The sequence below is a fragment of the Chlamydotis macqueenii genome, chromosome 10, assembly GCF_036417535.1.
Source record: "Chlamydotis macqueenii isolate bChlMac1 chromosome 10, bChlMac1.mat, whole genome shotgun sequence".
In the NCBI taxonomy this organism is placed as follows: domain Eukaryota; kingdom Metazoa; phylum Chordata; class Aves; order Otidiformes; family Otididae; genus Chlamydotis; species Chlamydotis macqueenii.
This window is the reverse complement of record NC_141565.1, coordinates 13,541,022-13,565,885: the sequence shown is the minus strand read 5'-3', so window position 1 is coordinate 13,565,885 and position 24,864 is coordinate 13,541,022. Positions and strand designations below refer to the sequence as shown.

The 24,864-nt window shown below is 36.9% G+C and overlaps 1 protein-coding gene across 1 annotated transcript in view; it reads right to left on the bottom strand.

Annotated features, from left to right (window-relative positions):
• Positions 1–24,864, bottom strand: part of PRKAR2A (protein kinase cAMP-dependent type II regulatory subunit alpha) — a 61,317-nt gene that overhangs the window by 18,562 nt on the left and 17,891 nt on the right. Inside the window, exons 2-4 of the mRNA XM_086755584.1 lie at positions 19,021–19,056; positions 1,848–1,900; positions 161–244 (exon numbers count right to left, since the gene is read on the bottom strand). Of these exons, the coding sequence (XP_086611710.1) occupies positions 161–244; positions 1,848–1,900; positions 19,021–19,056 (173 nt within the window). The remainder of the gene's footprint in view (positions 1–160; positions 245–1,847; positions 1,901–19,020; positions 19,057–24,864) is intronic.

Genomic DNA, 24,864 nt, shown 5'->3' with positions numbered 1-24,864 from the left:
AACCCAGGATCCAGCTGGCTTTCTGGGCTGCAAGCACACATTGCCAGCTCATATTGAGTTTCTTGTCCACCAGCACCCCCAAGTCCTTCTCCTCAGGGCTGCTCTTGATCTGTGCTACAAAGCATCAACTCCAGTTAATATTTCCTTAAAATTATATTACCTGATCTAGGTTTTTGAAGAGCAGGATATCTTTACATGCTTCCTGTAGTCTGCATCGCTGTTCATCAGTTTTTGGATGAACTACCTTTAAAACAAAGTAAAACAAAACTGTTGTTCACGACAACAAAGAAATATGATTACAGACTGAACTTTCACTTCAGAGTGAAAAAGTAGATCACAATTTAAAAGTGTCAAAGTACACAGTTCTTTGTTGTTTGCATAAACGGTATTTATATATAAACATACAATGCAAGACAGAATGAAAGAAAGAGACATAAGAAATACATTATGCTGACAATTTAAAAATGCAAAGTAACAGTCAAGAAAGACAAGAAAGAAGAGGAGGCTTTTTCCTTTCTCTTCCCTTCTAACCCAGCCACAGATACAGTCAGAACTTGAGCACTTGGAACAGAGGAAAAAGTTAACAGTTTTCTTCCTATACTCTGGCTATATTAGTCACAATGTACTTATTGTTGGTATACAGGTAGTTTATAAGATTTATGATTTATATGTATCTCAGCCCACCTAATAACTGAAGTTATATAAGTAGAACTTTTTTGTTTCAACAAAATTATTTAAATAAAAGCTTTGCTGTTTGAGAGATTTTTTTTGTTACTTCTTTCCAATTATAAACATCTCATCAGGTTAAAGGAACCAACAGTCACTGTGTCAAAAATGTTTATATATGTGCTTGTTGGGGGCTAATTATGGAAGCACATATAAAAATATTAATTACCTCACATTCAACACATTACCTATATTTCTGGAATAACAAATATTCCAAAAATCAGTTACATCAGTAGGCATTTCTAAAAATTCATTGTCCAAAGTTGAGCAGATCTCAGATCTTTATTTTTAAAGCAAATTGAATATTGAGACAGTAATCACAAAAATTAAGACTTTTGATGGAATTCATATATCCAGGTTTACAAACATTTGGATGATCAGACACACTTATATTCTTTTTTCCTTTTTTTTAGCATCTTATTTATGAATTATCTTATTGTTTAAGAAAAATTAAATTAGATTTAGATTTTCATTGCAGGACTGTAAGCATCTTTGAGATGGAATCTGGAAAAGGAACATCAGAAGTACAGAGAGAAAACATTGATCATCACCAGCCAGGCTACAGGATTTGGTCACATAAGAGCATCTCTAAAGAAATACAATTACAGTATCCAGACTTGCAATTCCTAGAAATTCCCATCTTTCAAAAACAATAGAACAACAGGTGGCCACAGTCTCAAAATACTTCGACAAAGTATTTCTCCTACCCAGGCAGAACTGCTTTGACAAGAAAGGCAGTAAAAAGCACGTGAGGAATTTTAAGCACCCATGAAGAAACAGCTGTGGTAAAGCTTAACTAATTCTTCAAAACAGCATCAATGCTGTAGGAATTGCCTCAACAAGCCTTTAAGATAATTAAGACAGGAAAATATCCAGAATTTTAAAGATGGTAGACTTAAGCACAGCTCTCAAGCCCTTTGAAGTAAAATTATATTAAAGCTGTAGTGACTAAAAAAGTGCATGAGGCAAAGTCGCCCTAAATTTCAGAGCAATGACACTTTGTCAATGTCAGCATACCACACAGCCTCTCAGAACGAAAGGCACAAGTGGTAGGGAAAGGTGACGTACAGCCTGTCAAACTGTAGAGAGAACCATGCATGATGCAATTCACTGGTGCTTACCCTTTGTTCTGTATCTTCTTCCTCTTCATCTGGATTGAAAGCTTCAGCACAAACTTGGAAGAAAAAGAGAGAGGAAATTAGTAAAAAGAAGCAATTACATGAGAACATCAAACAAATCACGTTTAAATTCCTTTCTTCTATATTTTATTTTCCTACAGGAAAAACAAAATCACTTTTGCTTTTATGTCATTATAGTGTAAGAGGCTTAAATCCTATCTATTCTCCCAGTAGGCACAGCATGGCTGTTCTCAAACTCTCATGTAAAAAGTCTGTAACTTACAATAGAAAGTAATCTTTCCTAGTGAGTACTCCAAAGCACGCACACAGATTCCCTTTCAATTCTTACCAAAGCATAACAATCTCGATTCAGATTCATTTACAAACACCATCTCTAAAATGCAGGGGGAAAATACTGCAGCTACATTGCTTTGTTCTTTGCAGTGCAATGTATACAGCAAAACACGCTACAACAACAACAACAAAAAAGAGAGTACAAGGAGGCATGTGGCACTTACTCCCCCTCGGGTCAGATTTGCAAGCAAGTATCTATATATAATTATTTTTTTTTCTGATACATAGAAATCACATTTACACAGAAATTAACCTGGGAAATCAACAACTAGCTTGACCACAGTATATTCCATGATAAAAAATAACGTTTAGTTCCCTTCCCAATATGCTCCTACATCTTACTACATTTGAATCAAATGAATGTCAAGTTGCAATATAAAAACAACTTTTAAAATACACAAAGTGGTTTTTTAAGAAAGGATGAGAACATTTGTGGAAACCATACACTGTAGTGCATAGGAAGAAGGCTCTGCCAAACACGTCATTATCGCTACAGGATCAATTGTAAGAGAGGCAGCGATGACAGTGAGCTTCTAAAATTTCTAATCATTGTTCTTCAGTTTTAATACTTCACTTATCTTGCCAGCTACGCTGTTATACAATTTTACAATATTAAACACAGACACCTTTGTCTGCCAAAAGCCTACGTCTCTAGCTCAGGCTTTCTTATAAATTCGTGGACATCTGCAGTTCTTACATGTCAAAGTGAACTCTACATTCTAACTAGCTGTACAGAGAGAGAAAGTGGGAGCCAGTCCTGTTTTCATCTAGTTCTGCTCTTTCTTTAATAAAGGTGGTCTCGCTTCTGAGGCTATAATGCTACTTGTAAAATTTAGAAGGAAACAGAGAAGCATTTTTCTTTGTATTTTATCCAGCATCCTGACAAACTGAAGCCTTGGCAGGATGCCCAGAAGCTCACTGCAGTGACATCTAACTGCTGAATGGACTTAGAGTATAAATAAAAATAAGCAGATTAAAAAAAAAATCTAGAAGGTCTGGCATTCAGTAACTTGCAAATAATTTGAAAACATATACAGGACTATTGACCTTGTCATCATGCTTTCAAAAGGACTATAAAAATGCACAAGTCCAGCACAATTGGCTAGGAAATACTTGTGTTTGTTTTTTTTTTCCTCTCCCTAAAAGGTACAGGTCTTTCCTAGCAAATTAGAGTTTAATTTTTTTTTTTTCCTGGAGAGTTTGAAGAGACTGGAATACAATACAAGCATTCCATTTACCAAACCACAATGTAAAAACCCAATCATGTAATCATGAGGTGTTTAAAGAGTAGTTATTGCTCATACAATAAACCCAGTGCCACATTGCCCCTTCTGGTTTGCACCATGTAACAATATAGAAATGGTATATTAATAGTGCACCTACAACAAACACATGCTTTTAGTTTAACAGAGTGGTCCACCCACACTTAGGGCAGATACTTTACAAAGGATAAACAGCATTCTTCCCCAGCTGACAAAAAAAAAGTACAGTCCACCACACAGTCCAGAGATGACAGTATCACGGGAAGGTAGATGCCTACAAGGCTGCAGAACTTGGACTGATGGCAAAGATCCATTTAATATGCAATACAAAGGCACTAACAAAGAGAACATTATTAGCATTTTGGTGTGAAAGCTTTTCTCCTCCTTTCATTTTATAGTAAGGATCAAAGTCTATTGTGAAAGCTTTGGATTTTCTAATAAGGAACGTTTTCTTAGAAGAAAGGCTCCTTGGTTTAAACAATATGGTAAAACTGGAGATTAAAAGTATGTTTACTCCTTACAAGCAGCATATCTTGGCAGTAACTAGAATTCTTATGCACTATAGTATGTATTATAAACACACTTCTGTATGTTTCTGAAAGTACCTGGCATACAAGCACACCGAAGCCGTGTATCTATGAATTCAGAGATCACTGTATTTCACTATATCATTCTATCATTTCAATTCTCAATATTAAGCTGCAAATTAGAATTTATTCCCGCCTCAACCACAGGGAAGCTATTGCTAAGAATATGCTTTGGAACTGAGGAAATTCTCTTCAAGATTTCCATGGGAAAACAAGTTTAATTACCACAGCTAGGACTACAGCATTAGAGCAAAACCTTATCTTAAAACACACAGCAATCAAAACAGCACCATTTTCTGCAACTTTAGTATCAAACAGCTTTGGTTAGGATTTGCACATGCAGGTCTCCTCTGTATCATCTTACCCAGTAAGGGCAAAACCAGCTTCATAAAGCCCGCTAAGGATACGGACTAGGACTTACGGCCCTTCCCTTACGTATGGAAATCACTTCTGTAGTGCCCATGAACAAAACACCACAGAAATATAACAAAGATGTGGCAAAAATACTACTTCTTCCCATGCTGGCACGTAGAAAGCCTTCCAGTTATACTTTTCGTTCTTCAACCTCCTGCTGAGATTTCCTTTTTCATGCAGAAGCGGTAGAGCTGACATTTTGGACCTCGACTGACAGCTCCAATTGACAGGACTTTATTTACTTGCAGGCAGAGCTGTAACACTTAGTGTAACGTATCTGTTGTGGGATGGTTAAAAAAGGGGAGAGACAAAAATGATTAATTCTGATCTCAAGCTTAAATTAATATTGTGATATGCTGGAAAGCCCACAGAAAGCTTTTCAGCCTACTCATAACAACCAACAGCATTTTCCAAATATTTTCGTTGCATTAGTCATGTTTTAAAAGGCGAACTTTACGTCAACACCATTCTGTGGTTTATGTTGCAATACGTCCAGTTTTTCTTTCCACTATTTTTAATTGGTAAATTACTTGTGGAAGTCTGTACGGGTGAACATATTACCTGTCAAGATTTGTATGCCAGTCTTGTCTTCACTACATTTCATGTTAGCTGCACTCAAACAGTATTGCTTCTCTCTTCTTCTGACTGAAAAGAACCCCCATAACTACCCTAAACTGAGCCAACCCTTGTCAGGAATCCATGGAAGTTCACTTCAGCACTCCTGAAGGTCAGTCGTTCACGGGTTACAGTACAGCCGGTCCCAGTGAAAAACCATTTGATCCTTCATCCTGACGGATTGAAAACATACTTGCCCCACTATTTTACACGACTGAATTCACATATTAACTACTTTGGTATCCTAATAAAACAGATACTCCAAGGCAAGCTGACTCTCAGACTATCCTGAAGAAAAGTGTTGGTAACATCTTTTCAGACTCATTGAATCAGCAGCTGGAAGGGATCTCTGACGGTCACAGTCCAAGCTACCCCTTAAAAGAGGAGCTATTTGCAATACTAGATTGGGGCTGACCTGGAAACCTCCCTTGGTGAAGACTGCAAATCTCTCTGGCTAACCCGCTCCACTGCTGCACTGCCCTCCTGGAAAGGTTTTTCTTAACAAGCAACCTAAAGCTCAGAAATACCTTGATGTAATTTGAAGTGACTTCTGAAATCACACCTTTCCTATGTGAGATTTTCAGCACAACTCTGCCCTTGAGCAAACACTAAGCACGAAAGCATCAGTGAAGTTTATGTACAAGTGTGACACACACCCCAATTACATATTTCCAATACTACAGCTGTATCAGCATATATCATGTGGATGAAGCTTCCTTCCAAACCTACCCACATAGATCAAAGAGCTTTGGAACATAAAAAACAATTTAAGAAGCTTTAAGATAAAAAGAAATTCAGGCTTTTATCCTACTATCTACATTTAGTCTCTCTTAGCTTCTGCAGCTTCTACAGCTAGTTTAGCTTTCTCCTCATACAGCACCTTCTTTGGCTTTCAGGAACAGGCACATCTGTTATCGCTTCTGAAGGCTCAGAAATTATACAACTCAGTTGCTGCTTTGTTATGCAGGTGACAGCATCTGAAAGCAGCAAAGATCTTTCTAGCAGTAGCAATAACATAAGCAGTGGATGGGTGAGGGGGAAGTAAGGGGTGGGGAGAGAATGAGAAGTAGCAAAAGTTTGCCAATACAAACATCACCTTTGTTTATGCAAGTTTTAATCGCTCCCAAGATAATATTGTTCTGCAAAATGCGTGTTTTGTCAAGATCAAAGTCCTTGAACTCTATGCAAATCTGCATAATAGCTCAGCATTTAGCTCTCATAAGCAAATAAAGCCTTTGTGAGAAACGCACACCATTCCGGCAGTTGAGACATCACTCTTACTTTTTTTTCAAAATAGTAGCCAAGAGTCTGAGACCTGAAGACCTTCAGACACAGACAAGAGGAGGAAAAGTTTTCGTATTAGACATGAAAATTCTACATTTCATGTAAGGTGAATGCTTTGTTATTATATCTGCCGTTATTGGAAGAAGTAGCAGAGACATGCTCTGTCACTCTCTTTGCAAGTCTGGATAGCACTTTCTGTAGTTGGGAGAGAAATCCTATTCACTCGTCTTTACTTATGAGGATGCATTACCTCCAGTTGATGTTATGACACCCACTAATGAAAATCCACCCATAGCAGTACATGCAGAACAATTTTTCCAGCTAATTATTCAGATTAGTAATCTTGGACTATGTTTAAGGGTACATTCTTTGCATTTGAGCTTGCCAAAGCTTCAAACATTTTGTAAGCCTGTCTCCCAAGGGACAGATGCATAGCCACTTCTGGGAGCACTATGCCAGCTGGAAAGGTGACCGCTTCCAGGGGCTTGTCATTCCCTCTTTGACAGCTGAGTTGCTAAAGCAGGCACTTCCAAAAAGACATAGTCAAGCTTAGGAAGCTTAAACAGAGCTTATACATAGGTCTTTGCTGGCACAGCTCAGCCTGGTTTTTTGCACTTGGGAAACAACTTCAAGTTTCCTTTCACTTCTGTTGCTGGATAGCTCAGAACTTTTTGGTTTAGAAATTGCACTTTGTTCCCTGAGTTAAAGATCTCACCATGTCAAAGCAGACAACAGTTTCATACCTCAATCCAGCAACTGGGAAACAGAACCTGCACCCGTTTGCACTACCTGAACAATTTTCACATTTATGACAGTTAGAATGAAAAGCGGCACTGAAACCTGAAAAGCAGTTAAGCCATCTGCAGGAAAATCAGCTGTTTCAGCCTTCAATTCACTAATGAGAACTGATCAAGAGTAAATTTTTAGTTAAAAAGAATGTCATTGTGCTAGCCCAAAACTCAGATCTCAAGTCTTAAAAAAGGGGTCTCTCTCTTTTACTTTATGTGCCACTTGAAAATCCCCAGATGCAGGAGTACCCACAGCAGCACCACCTCATCTCTTCATTCTTAATTCCCAAAGAGGCATAACAGACACGACTTACAATGACGGGGACTTGAGCAAACAACGCCCCCTCAAATCTTTGTCAAATACCAACGCAGAACATTCAAACACACAACCACTTGCATGGCCTCATGTGTCAAATCAAGTGTAAGGTTTCGCATTTGAGAAATATTTAAAAATAATGAATTTAGGTGGAAAATGAAAATAATAGATTTTCAGTTCTGGAAACAGCTTCAAATATCATTTAACGTTACAAGGAAATTAAAGTAACATCAGCTCAGTTCTTCTCAGGCAGAGTAATTCTGTGTTACAGATTAACTACGAAGATACAAAGTCACTCAGTGTGCCCCTGCAAACCAGCTCAGTCCAGCAAGGACCGCAGGTCCAGGTGCAGCTCTGCACATGGTCCCAAAGCCTGCTCAGGTTGGAAAGCTGCACAGATCATTTTCTCAGGCAACGAAGCCCATGAGACACTGATAAGTCTGTAACGCCCTAAAATCCTGCACGGTCTCACCCAGCTCTGCCAGCGTTGCCCCTCTGTACTGTTGTACACACACAGCAACAGATCTTTTAGGGGCAGAAAGGTGAAAATGTTCACCTGGCTTACCCAAAGCTTTGCTTATACCCCTAATTCAATTTGAAAATCCCCATCTGATGTGGACATCACTGATACTTCCCAAGGCCCACCACATTAACAGAGCAGTAAAACCGAGGTCACAGGCGCAGCTTGAAAGGACCCCCAAGCTTCCCCACGGCACAGCTCTGGCGAGGCTGGGGCATTACAACCATCTAAGAGAACTGGATGATGTATCACAGTGCTTGCTGTCCTTGCCCTTAGAAACCTTTGATAACCACTCCCTCAGTGTCATTACATACTCTCCAGCAGTATTATCATCTAAATCAGACTTCTCTAGCTTGTTTTCTTTCCAACGTACCAAGACAGAAATGCAACTGTTCCCGTGACAATGGCTTGTGATAAAACTGTAATGCCAGTGCCACACACTCCTACTTCATACTACATTTCAGTCATGAGTTCAGATCAGACTGCATAATCAATCATAAATGCCACCTTTTACGATAACGTGTTGGCTTTTCTTTGCAGAAACTCTAACTCTACATCCACAGACAGCTTTTCTCACAAGACGCATAAAGACAGGCAATATAACAAATCCCTTAAAATTATGACAATTGCTTGACAACTATTTATGTATGTACATTTGTTTTATATATTCTGAATTATTTTTTTCCAAATATTTTTACAAAATTACTATAGATTAATAAAAATCTGGGTTTAAGTGTTTATCTTAAAGGCTTTCTAATCAGATATAGAGTAAAACAATTTAGACGACGCATTACAGCAGAACAGCCATTAAAATCAGAGCCACAAATAATTCTTTTATTTTTTTTTCCACCAGAGGAAGATTTGGTAAAGTATTTAAAATTACATTTCCCTAGGGGCAAATGAGACCTTTCATGATGAAAGACCTAAAATAATAAACGGAAAGTAAATAATCATAGTCTCTTTTAGATTTATATCTTTACGTACATATCATGAAAGCATTACAGTGCAGACAATACTGCCTCAACTAGATTTTAAAGATAAACAAAGCACTTTTAACTTATAATAGAACGCATTCCTACTTAATTATCATTTCTAGATAGGCTTTCTTCAGAGTTTGGTGTTTTGGTTTTATTTTGCTTAACTCCTTCTGCAACACACAGCATCTAGAATGGAAGTAGCTCCAAGTTAACTGACAGGCCTTGCTGTGCCACAGCCGTCCCACGCATCGCAGGGGCATCCAGCACTAGACAAATAACAGACCAAAGGCTCCTTAGCAGCTTGAGAACCTGCTCCTGGGATCTATTACGGAAAGACATTTCCTGTCAAAGTAAGAGGCAAATAGAGGGGGGAGGTATCCTACTGAACTGCAAGGAAACTTCAGAAGACAAACCTCAGCCTGTATATCTTTATTTAAATCCTCCTCCTACTCAGGAGCAATTAAAACAAAAAAACTTGTGCCAGTGTATGACTGGGGATAGAATTCTCTTAGGCTCTTTTCCTACTTCTCTGGGATAACCAGAGGAGCACGACATTTGCCTTTTTTTTTTTTCCCCTCTAAATTAAACAAACGGATGTTTATCATTGTATTTGCTTTATGTGGTTGCCTGTTGAATTATACAGAGGCACAACTTTTACTTAATTCTAAGTACTTTAGCTTATCCTTCCACTTTACATGCTCACAAGTGGTTAAAGCATCACATCCTCCCACCTCACAGAAGCCAGGTGCTGGAGAATAATACCAAAGTCATGAGGCTACTTTGTTTCACAGAATAAAACACTGGCAAAAATAACTGAATAAAATGCTTCTAGATATCTAAATATACATTTGTGCATACACTCTAATAATTCTACATAATTCCTAGACTGTAATTTTGGATAACTGGAAATCCTACAATTTACAAAGGACTTATCGTGAAAGCACTCTGTAGATAAAACAGCACTCTGCAAGTAGCCTCTCTCCTTGTACAGCTGGAGAAACCAAGAGACAAGATTACTTGATTTCACAGAAGTAATCTGCTAACAAAGCCACAACGAGGGCTCCTGCACTTTTGGCTTCCATGTCCCTATTCATAACAGCAGAGCCCAGTATGTCATCAAACACTAGTGTGCTCTGGACCTTGCAGGAAGAACTGAGTCCACATGAAAAATAAACAACAACAAAAGGCTTTCCATCATGGTAGGTGACTAATTAAAAATAAGAAAGCTTTCCATGTGGCAGTATTAAAGGAGTTCACATCTCTGACATGGTAACAACCAAACCCAAAATATTGCCCCTTATATCTTAAATAGCAATTTAAAATCTGCGCTTCTGTTTCCAACTCCCTTTAGTACATTTAAACAAAAATCTTAAAACATCAGCAGGGTATTTTAGAGTTATACATTGTTATTCTGTGCGGTGCAGCCTGAGAAGTTCAAATGAAGCAAGCTTTATTCTTGCAAGTTAAGAAATCAGAAGACTGAAATGGATAAACATGCTGCTGACCTTGTTCAAGCCTCCTAAGAGAGCCTTACCGATGAGATAGTCGTCCATAAAAAAAGGTCTCCTGGAAAACATGATGCTACTGCTATTTCAGAGCACCGAGCTTCACAATTGTAGAAGTAAGCCTTCTGCTTTAATGATCTTTTGGTTTAGCCCATCACTTAAATCTTACCACATTTCTAAATTGTTATGTAACCAAGGCACATAAACCAGGAATTAAGCACCAAAAACGTTTGCATGTCTGATAAATGCAGTGACACTTTATCTCAGTTAAAAACAGCATGGAGAATGTTCATTTTCCATTCAACTTACATCAAAACACCACAAGTTCCAAGAAAGGGCTCAAATACATACCTTCCAAAAAACAAAAACAAAACCAAAAACAAACTCCACCCAAAAAACCAACCAAACAAAAAATGGCATGTATCTTACAGGCTTTCAGTTGCAAACAGTAGATAGAAAAGATAATTTAGCTGAGGAGTGAAACAGGAAAAGTGTTTGTCCAGTCCAGAAATAAGAAACTCTTCCAGTTTCCAGACCAAAGCATTTTTTGTTTTTCTACTTGCAATTCTGACATGTGAATTGCTAAACCTGCAATAAAGCACATAATATTTTAAAAGAATCCCAGCATCTTGGGAAAAGTGCATTGTAGTACTTGTATGTTAGAGGAAAGCAGATATTTAGCAGTGAAAATTACCCACATCTTTCCAACACCTATCATGACAGAGAATTGAAGGCCGTCAAAGTGTTAGAAGGCATTTCTGAAATTAACTGTTCAGCAACTTAGATGTCATTTTTTTTTAATTTCTAGAGAACGTCCAAATAGATTAAAAATCACATTACCCCAATGGAACAAGTATTGCCTATTTACCAGGAGCAACAGCGAACAACATAAGCATGGTTTTGAGACAAAAGGATTGTGTGCAGAGTCACGATGTGGAAGCCCCCAGGTCCCTGTGCCTGGAAATGACTGCCACCTGTCCTGGCATGTAGGCAAAGGAATGTGGAAACCTACTGTCCCGCTCCTTGAAGAAAAAAAACAGCAGCTTGTCCCATTTCTGTGCAGCTACTGAGCAACTCGGATGCCCTGGTGATTGCTAGTAGTGGGGAAGGCATAACTATTTGATTTAATGCGACTCATCTTCAGGGTGAGTCAGCTCTTCAGTGGCTCACTGAACAAATGGATTTCAGTTACAGGAAACATACAGCTGAACTGGTCTGGCAAAAGACTAATATTAGGTAGAACTTAATCAGTTAGAACTTGTGTACTTTATTTGTAACCACTTAGTTCTGTGGTTTTCTGTTACAGAAGATTAGCGGGTTTAATAAGATTACACTCCTTCCTATTGGAAATTTGGGAGACATGGGGAAAACATACATTCAGACGCGCTAATCTGAACCAGGTAAGTGCTTCAGGCAGCTAAGCACCCATGCAGAAGCCATCTCCCAAAGTCAAGCCTTGACTTAAGTCTCTGCTTTAAACCCACCATATTCCCTGTAGCTAGTTTTTTAGCGTGCTGACTAAAGCTTTGCATTATTTGGAGTACACACAGTCTCATCAAGGTGTTCTGGTGTTAAAAAGTGCGTGAAGTTTCTGAAAACACATGGCATATCCTTTCACATTTAAATCAGGTAAGTTTAAAGTTCTCTGTTCTACACGGACTATGCAATCCATTTCGTATTTAATCTGAAGTTACAGCAACCTAAACTTGCCAGGAGTGTATTAATCAGTATAAAAGGGTAACTTCTACGACTTTCTCTAAAACTTTATATTAAAAAACGTGATCAAGTGCTGCCTTATTTATTCACAAGAAGAACACAAAATGCATCTAACTCCCGAGGTCACTCCACATCTATACATCACAGCACCATGTTTTGCAGTAAGTATAAAACTGCCCTTTTAGCCTGCATCACGGCATGCATTTTGAGATTTCCTCCAGTGTGTTTGCTTTCAGTTCCTTGTGCACAACAAATCACGTGGGAATGTTTTAATCTGGGCTTTAACTCACATGTTTAAAAACAGCTTGGATTCAAAATAAAAGGAAAACAAAAGGCAAATCTCCTCTTTTCCATCTCACCTCAAAAAAAAAAAAAAAAGAAAAAGAAAAAGAAAATTAAATCCCAACCCATGAAAAACCAAGATAATGGAATTGTACTAAAAAAAAAATCAGCTGAAGGCTGATATTTTCAAAAGTATTTATGTATCTAAAGATATGGACTACCATTTATGTAGGCTTTTTAAAGATATTTAATGTAAAAGAATTAACAAAAGTTAATCACCTGCACCTTTTGCCACAAGAACACTTTTGAAAAACTAGTCCTTACTGCATTAATTGCTTAATAAATGTGCATAGCTTTACCTTATTCTCCTGATTAATAAGGACTAATTTGAGTTTAAAAATTTGGCTTCAGATGAACAATTTTTAATCACTATGTAACATTATAAGCATGAAAAATTATTTAGAAAGAATAAATTAAAACAGAGGAAAACTGAATGAATTCTACTTCACTGTAGCACTTATATTCACTTATATTTGCATTCAGTAGATTGGATTAGATTTCATCTGACCACTGACTTAAGTGTTAAATAAGGGTGCTCATTGAGTGTTGTATTTCTCTTTTTGTCATTTTTAAAAAAATCCAGCAATTACAAGCAGAATTATTCACAAGTGTGAAATCCAAGTAATTGTGAAGTCACGACTGTTAATTTCCAAAAATATGCTTTTCATTATTCACTGAATGCCAATTACATGCCAAGAGTTTTTAAATAAGTACCAATATTGCAAGCAGAGAAAACAAGCTTTTTTTTTTTTGTTTTTGTTTAACGAATAATGATTCAGGCACTTTCTTACAGGAGAGCACCCACACAATTTATCACCACTTTCATCTGTCATCCCACACACTTGGCTTTTGCTCATATCAACATTTTTTAAAATGAATTATTTTCACTCTAGTTATGATATCAGTTTTGGAATCATTAGGGCTAGCAAAAAAATGATAGAAGCATCAGGTTGTTGAAATAGGAACGCAGTTTGTGCCATTTATAAAAATGTGAATTTTTAAGTCAAAAGGCTCTTGCAATTTATCATCTGCCTGAAAACCTTTCAGCAGAAGTTATTATGCCATCAGTTTTGTAAGATGGTGAATAATCAATACAGAAATTCATTAAATAGCTACAAGAGAAGAAACCAGATCATGATTTTCAAGTAATCCTCTGATAATCAGATAGTCTGGTAAGTAGAAAGCAAAGAAAATGGCACAGAGAAAGTTAGTCACTCAGTCTTCCTCCCTCAATTTGAAGTGAAGTGATTTGATCTCTGAGGTAGTAGATGGTATCCCGCAAAAGAAAACACTCAAAACAACCTCCCAAAGCGTTGCTTCTTGCTTCATTGCTACTATTTAGATGTCCTAATTTAATGGTATCCTAAAACTGTATTCTTTACCAAATACTAACATGCTGCATGGCAGTAATTAATATAAAAGCTTTCTTAGAAAATTATTTTTTTAAAGCTGTCGTTGTAAAAGGCTGAAACCTACTAGAAAGATTTTACTATGCATAATATCACCATACGCTGACATTGCCAAGGTGTGAAGAAAATGCTGTATCTCACTAGAAAGCCCAGAGAGACATCAGACTTCAACACCACACCTACTTTATAAGATGATTGCTCATCTTTGGCAGGAGTCAAAATGAAGAATTGAAGGTAAAGAGTCTCCCATTGTCAAAATGGAGAAGAATCACTGAGTTTGAAGAACCAGTGGTCATACAGGCCTCTTACAGAAGTTCATCTTATGAGGAAAGAAAAAGCCAGAAACTGTCAGGGGACACAGATTTAAACATTATTCAAATGCAAAACCCTATACCATCTAAAAATAGCATGTTAAAACATCACATGAAGATTTTTAAAAGTCTATAGTGCTATATCAGAGTGCTAGAAAGAAGCAAAAGAGAAACATCAGAAATACTGATTCCAAACCCAATATTTGTTTGGGACACTGACAATGTTAAATGTCAGTGTCCCTAACAATGTTAACGTTCGCCATACACAGGGAAACAAGATTCAGTAACATGTAAAGAAAATTATCCTCTACATTCATAAACATTTATTCAGCAATCATATGTTAGGATAGGGCTCAGCACCTGACTCCAGGGACAGCAGATTTGCTCCTTCTCACTTCACTGAGTCTCTGCTGAAAGCTGCCCTACCAAAGGGACGAAGTGAAGCAAGCCTTGTTAATTTGATTACATTTTATATTAACGGGAAAACTGTCACAGATCCTGACAGTCATGTTACTTGTCTGATATGAAAATATTAGGGAAACAACTATCATATATTGCTTCCCTAGATTATATAATTCAATTATTCTACTTCTATAGTCGTTGAATGTGAAACCTATAACCTCATTCCTATTGCACAGAGGCCGAAAGAAGATTGAGGAGGGAGTACAGGAACATGCAAGAGAGATAAACTAAACCAGGTCACTCAGACAAACAGAAATAATCAGAGAAAACAAATTAAAGCCTTCTGTCACACATGTATGGTATGGGTGTCATATTTTGTCAGATTTTTTCTATCCCATGAAGAACTCAGCAAGTCTGCTGGAAAGTGGGTGTTCTGTGGAATGAATCAAAGGTGTCTAGAAATGGCACTATAGAAATCCAGAAAAAAAAAAAACAACTTTAGTTTTCTGAAACATGCTAAAACTAAAAGAGGAGAAACTATGCCAAAGTAAGACTCTAGTAGGCGTAACACTCTTTGTTCCAAAAACCACAATTAACTTTCATTCATATACTGTCAGAAGCAAAATTCTCCTCAATGTTATGTATCAGTTCTCACAGTGGGACAAATATCAATGCTCTTTTCCCTCTAGTTTTGAAATAGCTTTGATATTACTACTTGAGAAAGGAGATATCACTGATTTCTCACATCTGCCTGCACCCTATAGTCACTAATCAAGGGCTGAGACACTCACTGGTATTCTCTGCAGTCTCTTTCGCTACAGAAAAGGAAGTGACTAACAAAAAGTTTGTCAGGAGCCCCCTGTGCTTGGAGGAAGTTCAAGAAACGTAATCAAGCACGTATGAATTTCACCACAGTCCAGCTCTTGGGAGGAAGGAATCTGTATGGTTTTCAGGCCCTCCAAACCCAGCCCGGGCAGACTGAGACAGTCAGCAAGCCGTGTAACATCAGTTAGAGAAGGCTCAGACATTGCTAATTCACTTAAAGCAGCAGCAAGACGACTGTTTTACTGGGTAATTAGCATTGAAATTGCCCATGGCACCACAGTCTATGGCGTCCTATAGTTCGGAGATTTTAAAATTACTGGGTTGTTTGGTTTTTCTTTTTCTTTTTAGTTTCTACATAGAGATAGCTTATGATTTTGTGAACAGAGGATTATTTTAAACAAGTCAGCCACCAGCCTGTATACAAATTAGAACTGATTGACACAATAGTTGGGGTTTGTTTGCACATGTTACATGGCCAAACGTGCTATACACAAGTAATTTATGCATTAGATACATTTCTAGGGGACTATCGAGCTCTCGTTTCTCTTTCTCCCTTCCAGCACTTCCCTTCCTGGAAGTGTTTCTCTTCATGAGAACACTACTTTACCACTCTGCACTTCTATAAATAATTCCATGAACATGATTAGATAAGTCCCCCATTTCCAGGATGACCCTCCTGCCAACCCATCCTGACAATGGACTTTCTCACTATATCACCTCTGGACCCCTGCTTTGCTGGCCGAATCTCTGACAGCACACAAAGCCATGTTTCTCCGGCCAAGAAGCAAACGAGATTGCTTGCAGAGCCTTTATAGCTGTCAAACCACCTGGAAGAGTTTAATGACAAGCAAGCCAACACTATCCTTCTCCCTCAGGAGGAGGATGCTAACACATCGGCCTAGGAGACGAGTAAGTAGCAAATGTTGCAGAAATGGGGAGCATAAGTGAGCAGAATGAATCCCCATGTTCTCAGTGCTACAGGGTGAGAAAAAAGAAGCAGCATGTGAGAATGTACTACTATCACTTACGGGATATGACATCAGTATCATCAATTCTGGTCAACGATTTGAGAAATGTAGAAATAAAATTCGTTCTTCTTTAGACAAAAAGAAAAACAAGGTATGTTTACTGTTGTAGATTACCATTTGTCAAGAAGTTTTCTTAAATCTTGATTTCTTGAAGTATTTTCCTGAGGTACTGCATAAGCTGGAAATAAACTAACTTGCTCAAAGTTTTTGAAAAGTGCAAAAATAAACTTCCAGACCAATTCTTGCCATGTGTCAGAAAACTTATATTTTGAGGAAGTCTTAAAGAATGACAGCTAAGTATTTACAATCACTAAAGCAATATTTGCCAGGGCAGTCAAGAGGCCCAGGTTTAGATGTTTCATGACTGAAAATAAACACCTAAATGAAAATCCAGTAATCATTACAAGAGGTTTTTTCTATGGGATAATGTATCCTTAGAATTTGCATTAGTGCACCAAGTGAATCATGATCATCCTCTTATCTTTAGGCAGCTAATCACAACCGACCAGGACTAAACGTCCCAAATTTAATATTGAGGACATTAAGAAAGCAGTTCAAAATAGATTCTGTAACTATAATGTGTAAGAGAGGGTCGTAAACATCTGTTAGTGTCCAAGAATATACATCAAGTTGAATTGTTTATCAAAATTATTATCAACCATAAACTGTATTTGTAATGTAGACAATTACTTTATTATCTTTTCCTTTATTAAGAATTATAACTTTTCTGACTTTGGTTCTTGACCTACCGAAATATGACAGCAATACTATTAATTTTTTAATTGTGAAAAGTATTTAACACACAGTATTAAAATATACTTATTCTACCAATGCTTGTCTCCATGAGAATTCTAACATGTACTGTAAACTCTGAATTATCCTAGCTCTTCTTGGAACAGCAGTGTTACTAAGCATCTAAACAGTCCTCCTTAATCTAATTGCATAAGTTAGCAATTCAATTTTACATTCGCTGTTTAGTTGTTCACATTAACCTTTAGACCCCTTCATTGAAAGGGGCTACGGAAAGTAGCTCAGTACTATGCAAGCACCAATACCATATTTCAGCACTGAAGATTCAAAAAGATTACAACTACCCTCAGATTAAGGCTCCACTTTTTAACTTCGGGAATAATTCAGCCTTTATTTAAACTTAAACCTGAGATGTATTCACTTCTCATTCCTAAGATTTTACTCCATCAGCAGGTTCTATTAAAGTAATGCTAATTAAGCTAATCCATATTAGTTTAATTAGCAGATAAATGAAAATGTCTTGGGACTGTTCAGATTAAGATATTCTACAACGTATGACTTCCAATACTTACTATTAGAGTATCAAGCTCCATCATTCAAGATACAATTCTGTCTTGCCTACATTTCTCGTGTAATAATATACCCAAACTAGTAGCACTGTCAATTTTTAAGAGTTAGGAAGTTCTCATTATACTCACAATTACTTATATGTGATGGCATAAATACATAGTCATACCTTTAATCATACCCAAGCAACTAGTAGTAAAGCAACTGATTTGCATGGGTATAAGGATATTTTGCACATAAAATTAAACATGCATTTATCTCTCATACATATAGACACACACCCCACACATATATATAATCAACAATGCCCCACCATAACTGTCATACCAAAGAATGTGTCAGATAAAATACACAACTCACAAACTGAGCAGACTTGAACTGAGAACTAGAGAGAAAACACTGAACAAACTGGCATTTTTATAAAGACATTTTTCAAATCAGAACCATAATGACTTTCTAGACCAAATAAATGTTACAACTGAAATATCTGGAGAATTAAAAAGTAACTTATGCAAAGCAATCCACATTGCAGCTCAAATGAAAAAATACCTCCTCATCTACACGTAACATTTTGTCCACATGATACTGTTGAAAAACAACTTTTAAAATAATTTGTTGGGAATAACAGCCACTCAAAGTATTTAATATTGGATAAGACAGAAAACAAATGAACAAAAAAGATCTGCATCTCCAGAACAAGTGAACAGCCACAAATCCAATAACTTTAAATAGCAGTTTCACAAGCACAGGGCTAAAACAACAGAAAGAGGGGGCACCTTCCCCCTCCATTTTCTGTATTCTAACCACAGATAAAATTCTTAGCAACACGGAAGATGAGATGTGTTCCAACAGAAAGAAGTTGCCACTTTTTCAATTCCCTGCAAAGCAAGCCTTTGCCATAATTACTATGTTGCAAAAAAAAAAGTTCTGGGAAGTTTTTCTGGACAGAATTGTTGCTACCGCTGAAGTTGCTTTGATAGTCTGTAATCACCCACAGAACTGTTTTCTAATCTACTCTCAGTGTGTTGCCCACTGGTTTCTACATTGAATTAAGAAACAATTCTCATTATTTCAAATAATTTCAAATAAGAGGTATGAGAAATAAGGCAGTGATGAAGAGTAAGGTCATTTTTAATGTAACTCCTTTAGTCAAATATGCATTTCAAAACTTCAGAAACAATACATTCTGAAAAGGAAATCATACCTGATACTCTTCTGTTGTATCGGTTAACAACTGGAGCTGCAAAATAAACAGATCAAAATTACAAATGTTATTTATTATTGCAAATTCAATGTCATGATCTTGACTAATCATGATACATTTTAACTACACAAATCCCATACAAATATCTTTTTTAAAAATGCATCAATATAAAGCTTTCATCCATTTACTTGCCAGCCAATAAGTGTTTATTCAAAAACCAAAACTTCATTCTCCAGAAGGTCATTGCATGCTAAGATGAAGGGTAGGAAGTTTGGGGTTTTTTTGTTGTTTTTTTTGTTTTGTTTTGTTTTGTTTTGGTTTTGGTTTTTTGTTTTTTACCCAATTCTGAAAAAATACACCTCTGGAGAGATCACCCAATCTCAACCTATTCCCAGGCCGCTTAGCATCATTGGAAAACATTCAAGCACTTTAAGTTAGCTATACCTGCTTAACACAGATCAAAAGCTGATGGAACTTATTAGCTAAACCATTCTGCACTCCTACACAACACCAGCCACCTCACTGGTCAGGCAGTGCTCCCGTACTAACTCCAGTTATCTGTCCTTGACGAAGGCTGTCTTCCATAGGGGCACACATTTAAATTGAAAAATTCTGAGATAGAGGATCCATTGCTTCATTGCTCCTTAGGTATAAAAGGTATTTAAACTCTATCTCTATTTTGGGATGAACTTCCTGACTTTCACTATTCACATACATTTCAACATTAAGCCAAGCTTTAGCAAACAGTATTATTTCCCCCTTTCACTGTAACCAAGTCACTGTCTTTGTGAATTGCTTCAGTTTCAACACACACACACAAAAAAAAAAAAAAAAAAAAAAAAAAAAAATCAACCTGTAAAACTTCACCCAGAACAAAACCAAAACACTATGCTCCCCTTCACCACTAACAACCACAGGAATTTTATTCTGAATGCTTCATGTTTTCCCACTCCTCTTCCCCTCAACTGATAATTCTGTTTTTCCTGATACAACCAGTGACCTTTCTATTCCACTCTTTAAACATTTAAGAATTACATGAGTCTTTATACCACATCAAAGCAGGTGCATCACAGAGCCAGATTTATTAAACACATGCTACCAAAAATCTTAGTGATCGCATCATTTCTTAGAAGTTAGAAATTTTTTAGTATCTCAGCACCACCAGAATATGAAGAACAATGCTTTTTTAGCAAATACACAAGAACATAGCTTCTTTTGAGCATTTACAACTATCCTGTGTCTATATTAAAACACATAACTGAGAATAGTACCAGAAAAACAAGTATATTCTTTTGTAATGATAAAGAAAATCAGAAGAAAAAAAAAAAAAAAAAAAAGAGGTTGGAGGGGAAAATAATCAGATTAACTCCATAAAGTTTTCTAAAAATAAGGAGACAATGCTCAGCTTAACAAGAAGCTAAGGATTAAAAACAAGATTCTGAATTTTTCAATTTAGATCAAGACCTAAACTTCTGTAACACAGCATCATCCTTATAACACTGACGCAGTTTCTCATACATCAAGCTTGAAGAGGTTCAAAAACACTGAATGATAAACCTGAGAATTCAAGAAACCTTATTTTGAAACCTTTAAGGAATTTTTGGCAGCAGCAACCCTTCCTGCAAATAAGGGCAGCATATATTGCACTTGTCAAAGGATGCCACGGACGCAAGGAGTTTATATTACCTTACGGGGAGACAGGCACTTGGAACAGAGACCACGCCACTCCCTGAACTGAAAATGGTTGTGTTTTGCCCTGTTCTTAACTTTCCATGATGGCCTGCCTGTGGCCATTAGTGGCAACTGAATACCACTCTAGACATTAATTTGCCCTGCAACGGTACATTCATTCTTATCTCCAGTTCATTGAGCTGGTTTAACTGAGTAACTACTCAAATCTGGGAAGCAAATTTAGATCTTAAGAAACAGGAAAATTCACTCCTTATCTAGAGACACAGATAAACGCTTACCAGTTCTAAGATACTGAAGAACAAGAGAACCAAAACCAATTAGTTCAGTTCCTGCTACAAAGTGACTTATTACAAGAGAAATATTAAATTCAACATGAATTTGGTAAGTTTGCAGTAAAAGCACCTCCTCTAGGTCATAACAGTTTCATTTAAATGATTAAAAGTATCACAATACATGTATGAGACTAGTTAATCAACACCATTAGTAAGTAAATACATCATTTTATTTCAGGCGCAATCTCACGCATGTAGACTTTCTTCTCCACTTTTGACTACTACATCCATTTCTTACACATGTTTAAGAATAACATTTTAACATCTTTGAACAGAACTAACATACTCAGAAAACTCTGACATACTTTGGGTACCATAGAAAAAAAAAAATCCACTTTTCAAAGACTATGGCTTCTTTTAGAATCTTGATTATTTTATCCCACAGCAGGGTTCAGTGTCATCAAAACATCATCAAGTTTTCCACAGTGTTAAAAACGAGAAAAAAACATCACCTTTTAAGGACAGTTAAGAGAGCACTATTATTCTGCCTCCACAAAGCTTTTAAGATTAAAATGATAGTTTGCTTTTCTTACACCAGTGACAGTTTTAACATGTATAAAATTTCAGGTTCACTTTCACATGTTGTCAGAAGATGAGTATTTTTATGCTAAAGAGATAAAATCTCACATTTCCTACTACAGAAGATTAGCATTTTCTTTTGTTCTGGCTTACCAACGCAAAGCTCTCTTTGTTTACGACTATTTGCAGTTCTGCACAGTCAGTATAGCTACTCCTATGGCATCCTTATGTTCTGTCATTAGGAGTGCATGAAGAAAAGCCTGGTGTCAAGGACTGCTCAGAGAATAACTCACGAAGGTCCCACATACACCTAGATTAGTCTCCGGACAGATTCCAAAAAATTAGATGAGGCGTAACGGAATAACCGTTACGTGGTTAACCCAGCCTATTTCCTAGACTGAACACTAAAGAGTGTTTAATTTAAAGCAACAGTGACAGAAACACTAACAGCAACCTCTTACAGCAGCACAGCCATTACAGCACACCTCTGCTTGCACCGCAACAGAGCGCAGCGAATCCAGCGCACCAGCCTGGCAGCACTCAGTGGAGCTGGAATCTTCAACAACAAAAAGAAATCGCTGCTTTGAAACAGGAAACAACTCATTTGTACCTCCGTTTAGGATTTCCTTTCTGCACACCAAAGGGCCATGTCTCAGGCCAGTTATGTTAATTGCAGAAATCATAATGAAATTAAAAGATTTTCCCGCGAGATGATTGTATTGCAAACTCTCTGTTACGTTCAAGTAATAATCAAGTTCAAAATGTCTCATACCTTTGGCACAGTCCCTGCTTTTACTTGCCTCTTGGGAGTCAAGACCCAGTAATTGGGTAAACACAACAAAAACTGAGGTAAATTAAACCATTGTACCAGAACAGACCAAAATGGCCCAATTTCCTCCCTGGCAGCCAAGGCAAGTGACACTGGCAGTGGAAAGGCAGATCAAGTTGTGCATTCCACAGCTTTGCCAGAACTGACTCAGGACAGCAATCCTACTCCACGGTTCAAGAAAAATCAGCAATGTCTGCTGAACACGTGCATATTTTCCACACTGTCCTGAGGCACAGACTGAATTAAGCACTAGATAGGAACACTTAAGAGGGGTTGTTTCAGATTGAAAAAGTTACAGGTTTCTGCTTGTGGGATTCTTTTTTATTTACAATTGCAGTTTCTAAAATCAGTAAGTTCTCCAGTTTAAATCAAATACTTACTAAATAAGTAGTTATCAACTTTATGTCACTATCACTTAACTTCACTCATAATTCTCCTTCTCCTGCACTGGGGAAAAAAAAAAAAAAAACAAAAAAAAAACCCCAAGGAAACAAACAAACAAAATAGTGGGCATTCATTCCTAAATATATATATACACACACACACATAAGAATGCCACATACAGTCAAAGAAGAAACAATGCTATAAAGGTGCTGAGCTTCTCAATTTCAAAAACATTTTATACTACCTTCAATCAGTTAACTCTGCAAAAATCAGTTGCACGCATACTTGCTAACAAAAGACCACACAATCTTTCCTCCTCAAAGTAATGAAATCCCATTAATTTAATAATGATCATTTTAATCATTTGCATAAATAAATCAATACTGTGCATTCTGTTAGTTAAATTTGCAAATGTACCTTATACCAAACAGCACTACTGTCAGGCAGCTATACTACCACTTAGTGGCTCCATTCCATTTGGTTTTCTCACTTGAAAAATTAGGGATACAGATTTCAGAAACAGAGGATGGTATGTGATAATGCTGGGAACCACTGACCTCAAATATAGATTTTTAAAATACTTTCCAAAAGTGAAAAAAAAAAAAAAAAAAAAAACCAGGAATTTCTCCAACATTCTTCACTGTGCTTTGCCATTGAGATTGCTTTGAAATACCTGATGCTGGATTTTGGCTCATGATGCTTAACTTACAACAGCTCTGACTAAGGTTATAGGTAGTTGTTAAAACTCAGCCTCATATATGAAAAAGTATATAAAATAAAAAGGACACATATTACCTTTTTTTTAGCCCTGTTTTCAAAAACAAACCAACAATTAAAGTATTTAAGCCAAACAAGTGACAGTAAAAATCATTCTCCAACTTTACAAACCAGATCTAAAAGGATATTTTTCCTACGGCGCGTGGGAACCCTTCTTTATCGGTGTACTGAAAGTGACTGGTGAAAGACACCAGCCAGCTTTTTAGAAGTTACACTACTACCACAATAGTGTAAGTTATTTCTATACATTACTCATAAGCATTGTACAGTTACAGAAGACCCTATAGCTTGAAATGAACAGAAAAATTACAACAATCATTCTTCCAGCTATTGCTATCTTCTCTTTACATATACTAAGAGCATTAAATTCTTACAGAAAGGATAAATAAAACGCAAAAGATCAGTTCAGGGTCACAGGAAAAAAATTCAGGGACAAATGAAGAACTGGCATTCCAGGCACGAGCTTACAGTACTAGATGTTAGCACTCTGTACTGGGTACCTTGAAAACTTTATTTCTCCTCCACAAGCACTTTGCTTTTTACAAGGAGCTGTGAACATCTCCCACTCACAATTGGGGGAAAAAAAATCTCCACATGCTGATTGTTTCTGATATTGGATACAATTTATAGCAGAAGACTAAGTTAAGCTATTGCGCACACAAAAGATAAATACAGATCTTTCATGTAGCACACTGATCAACTTAATTTGTTGAAGGTTTCCTGATGAAAGATGGAGAAAAGTTTGCTATAGGTTGCATAAATTCAGCAGTATAGTACTCAGAGTTCACAGAGCGCAGGTATAAAATACCAGCTTTACTAAAACAAACTAGCAGAAATCAGTGATTTCCAGAGTACGTTCCCATCGAATCATGGCACAAAATCATCCTATGCGAACAGAGACAAAAAGAGAAACAGAATGTAAACTGTCCTTATTTAACAAGTCAATTAAGATTATCCAAACAACATGTGAGTTGACACTATAAACTATTAAAGCTGAAATACCAGAAGCAGAGTGGAGTATAAATCTGAGGCGTGACTGTCTCTATGGAATGCTATATCAAGTTACGATAAGGAAGTGCTAGACTACAGCTGTCAAACTGTTTTTCTACACACCAAGATGTTAATGGACTTACATGAATACAAACCATCAAATCTGTGAGAAAATAGAAAGATTCACGTATCAACTTCTTAGGATTTCTAGTAATTAAAAAGTAATGCTATAGCAGAAACAAGACTTGAGATATGCAATCATATATTAATAAATGCAAATCCAAAATTGTTTTTCAACAAATAAGTAAAACAGTGGGGTTC